At 35.2% G+C, this 6,891-nt stretch overlaps 1 protein-coding gene across 1 annotated transcript; it reads left to right on the top strand.

Moving 5' to 3' along the window:
* The first annotated feature begins 1,087 nt into the window (after window positions 1-1,087).
* On the top strand, window positions 1,088-4,489 carry LOC121234341 (probable cinnamyl alcohol dehydrogenase 1). The gene is made up of 6 exons (XM_041130251.1): window positions 1,088-1,225; window positions 2,072-2,185; window positions 2,270-2,500; window positions 2,936-3,221; window positions 3,337-3,487; window positions 4,077-4,489. Exons 1-6 carry the CDS (start codon window positions 1,098-1,100, stop codon window positions 4,271-4,273), a joined length of 1,107 nt encoding a protein of 368 aa, XP_040986185.1. The 5' UTR covers window positions 1,088-1,097; the 3' UTR covers window positions 4,274-4,489.
* Window positions 4,490-6,891: the final 2,402 nt, after the last annotated feature.

Here is a 6,891-nt window from a genome sequence, read left to right on the forward strand (position 1 = left end):
TTGTTAGAATATAATTTTTTTAATATTATTTTTATTTTGAGATTTGAAAAAATTAAATTGTTTATTATATTTTGTGTGAGAGTTTAAAAAAATTGTGATAATGAAATGAGATGAGATGATTTTGTGTATCCAAATTGGACATTGTTTCGTGCTAGGTGACTTGTAAAATTAATTAATTTAGTTTGGTAGACATCTTATTTTTATACAATTATTATAATTTTTTTAATTTTTTACACAAATTAAATATAATAAGTAATTTATTTTTTTAAATTTTAAAATAAATATAATATTAAAAAATTATATTTTAATAATATTTTATTTAATTTTAAACTTTTATATGATTGTAACAAAGGATCCTAAATGCTTAAAAAGTCAACGGATCCGAGTCGAATCTCTACCAATAAATAAAGATGATAAGAAAAGAGATTCATCCTAGTACAGATCATCAGTTCTGCTGACTCTTTGTCTTGCAGCTGGGGGTTGTGCTTTTGGAGTACCATCTTTGAGAGTCTCTCACTTTTCGTTTTCTTCCCTCCATCAACGCCGGCAAGCCAACAGAATCTCTTCGCTGCTCGTGTCCACGTACATCTCTGTTGCATTTTTTTCCTTTTTCTTTTTTTTGCGTTTATCAGCTCTTGACAACATGAGTGATAATCGAGAGTTTAAGATTTGAGTCGTTATAATATATTTGCCCAAAGATGTCTCATTTTTTTCTAAGCTGATATTGAAAGTCGATTTCTTGTTTGATCAATGGTAGGAACCTCAGTTTCTGCTGTTTGAGCTATTATTTGCAATTTTAAATGAGACCAAATTCTAATTTGATGATCTAAGAAATATCTATTAAAAATTATTGACAATTCTCAAGGCATCTCTTAAGAGTACTGGTCATTTAAAAGCATTAGCCAGTGCCAGTTATAAATAAATTGTGGACAAGAACAAGAACAAGCGTATAAAAAATGAAGGGAAATATACAAATTAGACTAGATTATTATGTGATATATATATATATATATGCGCATTATTTTTATTTTGGGTCAGAGCCTTGGCTTTATAACCTTGATGGGTTTCTTTCTTCAATTATTTATTCCTTGGACAAAATGATGAATATTGATCGTTTTGTGCTAAACCAGTCAACAATGAGCTCCTCAAGTGCAAGTGCTGACTGCCTTGGATGGGCAGCAAGAGATGAGTCTGGAGTTCTATCACCATACAACTTCAGCCGCAGGTATGTTTATTTAATCCGATGAGAGGATTGGTCTTGATCTCAGGGAATGAAAACAAGAAAAATCCTGCATGTAACATGCATCATAATTTTATATAAAGGGTGGTTAACCATGAATTTGAATACTGAAATTCATAATCAATCATCTTCAATGGGGACATAGATCAAAACCATGCATTACGTTAATGGAAAGGATAGGCCATTAATTTCTACTTTTATGAAATGATCTCGGTACTTGAAATTTCTTTTCATGGTAGTTGGATTATTCAAAATCCGGAATATTAGTGGCCCCGAGTGTTTGTTCTAATCTCATTACCATTGTCAACATGTCTAATTCTATACTCTACGCTTTGCTGATCAAATACAAATATCGGGTTTCATTTTTTGAGAAAGAATGTCTAATTCCGGTATGAGAGATTATAACTATGCAGCGTGCGCCAGATGTGACGATTCCTTTCTTGAAATATAGGCTGCATATACATGCAAGAAATAAAAGAAAAAAAAAAAAAACTAATTGTGTCTGAAAGAACATGCGTAACGTTCTATATACACACGGATTTTGTTGAGGTTTCTTTTATTGTCTTAGATGTTCATGATGGATGAAGTAATTTGCTTAAATTCATATAAATTATTTGAAAAAATAAGCTGGAAGTTATGAATCTTAGATATGGATTTCTCATATCAGTTATTGATAATAATCATCCCATGCACGTATGCCTTTCTATAAATTTTTTGAACTATGAGAGAAAATTAATTGAAATTTGCATCATGAATACATTTTGCATGTTTTTCTCCTGTTTAATTAACATGATATTCTTATCGATAATCAATGTTGGAAATCTTTCTCAGGACCCTTGGAGTTGACGATGTTTCAATAAGAATTACACACTGTGGAATTTGTTATTCTGATTTAGTTTGGTCAAGGAATGGACATGGGGATTCGAAGTATCCTTTGGTGCCTGGGTAAGTGGACTAATTCATGTATACCATGAGTACGTAGTCTTAGGTTTCCTTGAACTAATGTATCTGTAATTGCATGCACACCAGACATGAGATTGTTGGAATTGTGAAAGAGGTCGGTTCCAATGTTCACCGCTTCAAAGTTGGTGACCATATTGGAGTGGGAACCTATGTCAACTCATGCAGGGATTGTGAGTATTGCAATGATGATGAAGAAGTTTATTGTGCAAAAGGAATGACACTCACTTTTAACAGTGTGGATGCGGATGGTACTATTACAAAAGGAGGATATTCAAGTTATATTGTTGTGCATGAAAGGTAAGCTGTGTTCTCTGAGGCTATTTCTCATATTTCATCTACTTGGGAAAAATAAGTTCAGACAAACTAGAGTTGACATGATAATGTGGAAGTTACTTGCCAATTTATATGACATTTGTTTCATGGGGATGTTGCATGGAAGTTCATGTTAATTTTGGTGACATAAGGCCATGGGATCTACGCCTTCTCAGAATTAATTGCCAACGACTGGACATAAGTTATGGAGGGTTATGAACATTTTCTTTATCAAGTAGGTCTGGCTGCTCAGCATTAATATATAGATCTGCTTGCTTGTGATTGTGTTTTTAGAGCTTGCATGCTTCTGGGAAGTGTATACAATTTGTAATCGTGATTTGACTTATTAGATTGGCACTCAAGGAATTTGGCAAGGTTTTAACGCAAATTACGGATATCAATTTTGGTGTTGGAATACAGGTACTGCTTCAGCATACCTGACGACTATCCATTGGCTTCAGCAGCTCCTTTGCTTTGTGCTGGAATTACTGTGTATGCTCCCATGGTGCGCCACAAGATGAACCAACCTGGTAAATCTTTAGGAGTGATTGGGCTTGGAGGTCTTGGTCACATGGCAGTGAAGTTTGGGAAGGCTTTTGGGTTGAATGTGACAGTTTTCAGCACTAGCTTATCCAAAAAAGAGGAAGCCCTGAGTTTACTTGGTGCAGACAGATTTGTGATCTCATCTGACCAAAAGCAAATGAAGGTAGAATTAGATAACCTTGTTGTAAAGCATCTGTTGCGTTGTTCACATTAGCAATATCGAAATCGATGACATATCCTGAGTGTTGTTGGATTGATGGTTGTCGTGATGTTTTCAGGCCCTGGCTAAGTCCCTTGACTTTATAGTTGACACGGCATCTGGTGATCACCCATTTGATCCATACATGTCGCTGTTGAAGATTGGTGGTGTTCTTGCTCTCGTGGGGTTCCCAAGTGAAGTCAAATTCAGCCCTGCAAGCCTAAATATTGGTACTTAAATAAGCTTTATGAAATTCATGTACTCTTTTATTTAGGTCTCGTTTGGTTTCACATATGGTCTCAATCCATCTTATCTCAACATCTAAATACCATTTAAATACAAACACTTCATTAATTACCCAACTTTCCAAACAAAACATAAAAAATAATTCAACTTTTTAAAATCTCAAAACAAAAATAATATTAAAAATTATATTCTAGCAATATTTTAATTTATAATATTTTTATTCAATTTTTTCTCTCATTTCTCAAATCTTCATAAAACATCTTAATTCAAACAATCTCACTATTATTTACAAATTATCTCATTATTATTCACATATTTTTCATCTCATCTCATCAGTGCAGACCAAACGAGGCTAGTATATATTGTTATTATCATTCTAAATTTATGAAGTCAATCGTATTACCCGCATAACACCATTGAAACGACAGTCATCGATATTGTTCTTCCATCAGCCATAAAAGATTATTAGTTTCACTGCCTGCCATGTCACATGTATTATACTTGAGTCTTGCAAGTAGGAATTTAGGAGTTTTTAACATGTGTAATGAGCTGCATGAATTGAACTTTTGGCAGGAATGAGAACTGTTTCTGGTAGCATAACCGCTGGAACAAAAGTTACACAAGAAATGATAGACTTCTGTGCTGCTCGTAAAATTTACCCAATGATAGAAGTAATTCCAATTGAGTATGCAAATGAAGCTATCGAGAGGCTACTGAAGAGAGATGTGAAGTACCGGTTCGTAATTGATATTGAGAAATCCCTTAAATGAACTGCTGAAGAAATGAGAAATGCGCACATTCCGAATGCCTTAAAAGCCCACAATGGCTAACTTTGATTAGGTTTTTGGGAATTTATTTGTGTATTAAAAGGCATCTAGGTTTGATCTTCTGTATTGTGCAAGTGGGTAGCTAGCCTAAAATAAGTGAATTGGGCGTAGGGTGGTGTTTTGTGACATGGATGATTCATTAAAAATTAGAAGTTTGGATTACTAAATTCTTAGTCATTTTGTGGTGTTGTCATGTATGCTTGCAGGGCAAATATATTTTACAATAGATTTGCTTTATTTTGTCTTGTTCACCGAAAAAAAAAAAAAAAAAAAAACCTTCCTTGACCAAAACAAGGAACCAACCTCAAACATTGTTTTTAGGAAATTTATAATGACACTTCCCCATATTTGTCGATATTTTGGCACCCATTATATATAGGTATATAAAAGTTTATACACTAATACTTATTCATCATTATCAAATTCACTTTTAAGGTGTTGGGTGCGCAAAACAATAGGGTTATAAATAGACTTATTCCTTAAATATGAAATAAACATTAAATATTACATTAAAAAGTGTCCTAACTTCATCCTTAATATTTATTATTTGTCTAATTTTATGCATAACATTAAATCATTTTGAGAAATTCTATTTATAAACCAGTGTAGAGAACACATTTAATAAAGTGTTTACAATAACGATTAACAATGCATTCACTACAACAAATTTGAGATTTTGGGACGAAATTATTTAGGGACGAAATTTTTTTCATCCCTAAAAGTCATTTTTTGAGACAAAATTTAAATTTCATCCCAAAAAATCGATGAATTTAGAAAATCGTTCGAACGTCAAAATAACCGTTCGAACAGTATTTTCTGTGACGAATTAAATCGTCTCAAAAAAATTTTTCCGTTCGAAAGTGAAAAAATACGTTCGAACAGTAAAATTTGGCGGATAATTACTTTATTATGGCGGGGAAAGTTCAAAAACGTTCGAACGAGAATTTGTTGTGTTCGAACGGAAAATATTTGGTGGTAAATCCTGGCGGGAACGTTTCTAAACCGTTCGAACGGAATATATTTAGTTAGAACATATTCAAGCACCACATTTATACATTCGAAGGTATAATATTAATCTCGGTACGAAACTCAAAATATAAAAAATATATATCATATATACAAATTCATTAATTAATTTTATGTAATTAATTTTAAAATATTTTAATAATTTCTTTTACGTTAAATAAGATTTTTAGTTAAATAAATATTATCAACCACATATATATTAATCAACCAAATAAAGCAAATTATCAAAATGTCATATATATTGTTCATAATTACAACAAAAGAAAATATATATAAAAGATAAAAACTATTGTGATGCGAGGTCTCTACACACATCCTCGACTGCAGCTAATTGTGTCTCTACCTGTGTCAGTCGAGTACTAACTGTGACCTGAGTTGCATTATTGGCATTAATCACTGTACGTAACTCATTAACCTCTGTACGTAACCCAGAGACGGTAGCCATAATCTCTGTACGCAACTCAGACATGGCAGTATGCACTGCAGTATGCACTGCATCAATCACTGCTGATGTGTGTACGCTGATCTCAGCACGCAATATGTCAGCCATCTTCTCGCGAATATATGTGCGTGATGTCTCAGCCTGTGTAGATGTCTCACCAGCCGATACTCCAGTATCTCCCGGCTGCGCATCTCTCTGAATCTCAGCCCTGTCAGGAACAGCCCCACGAAAACGAAATCTAGAGTGTCCCGTGCTCCGTGATAGGGTGGTGCTGTTGATCGGTGCCATCGAAAATCGGGAACGCTCGGCAGGTTCGGACACAACCCCGGCATGTAGCAAAAATCGAGTGATGAGGATCCCAAACGAAAGTATATCTGTCGTAATGAACCGTGCCTCTGATCGGATTCTCTCAAATATATAACCAACGAGGTCGATCGGGATGCCACGAGCGATCCGTATCATAAATCTCGCTCGATCCATGCCGACCTCCGTCTTGTGCTGCCGTGGGTCAATATTATTGGCAATGATCAAATTCATAATCTTGAAGAATGAAGATAAATCTGCCTGCCTAATACTCTTGGAGCCATCGTACACTGGAGCATCTGGACCAACAATCAAGTCTCTGATCTCGTGATCAACAAGTGTATCGATCTCATCTGTGTAATCTAGTCCCTCGTCCTGAGACATAGCTGCATCACCTGAAGGACCAGACTCTCTAGGCGGCAGGTTTGGATAGGCATCAAGAAGCCTAGGAATACCCAGATATACAGCGAGTCCGTCTGTTGAAAATATAACAGGAGCTCCTCGGACACAGATCCTATATGCCCCTCCATCGTCTGGGCTAGCAGCACCGAGCTCTTTATAGAACTCAGTAACGATCTCAATGAAGGAAACGAGCTCCATTCCTTCTTCTCGCTGATCTAAGATTGGTGCCCAATCACGATCATTGAATACTGATGGGAGGGAATGACCCTCCCATATAAGAGCGACAAAATCAGACAGTTTTACCTGTCGCTCAAGTAAAACGGTCCGCTCTCGAACTGTTTGGATGGAAGGTTCTCCTGATCTACCACGTTTACGGCCCCGATAAGAC

The sequence above is a fragment of the Juglans microcarpa x Juglans regia genome, chromosome 6D (assembly GCF_004785595.1).
Source record: "Juglans microcarpa x Juglans regia isolate MS1-56 chromosome 6D, Jm3101_v1.0, whole genome shotgun sequence".
In the NCBI taxonomy this organism is placed as follows: domain Eukaryota; kingdom Viridiplantae; phylum Streptophyta; class Magnoliopsida; order Fagales; family Juglandaceae; genus Juglans; species Juglans microcarpa x Juglans regia.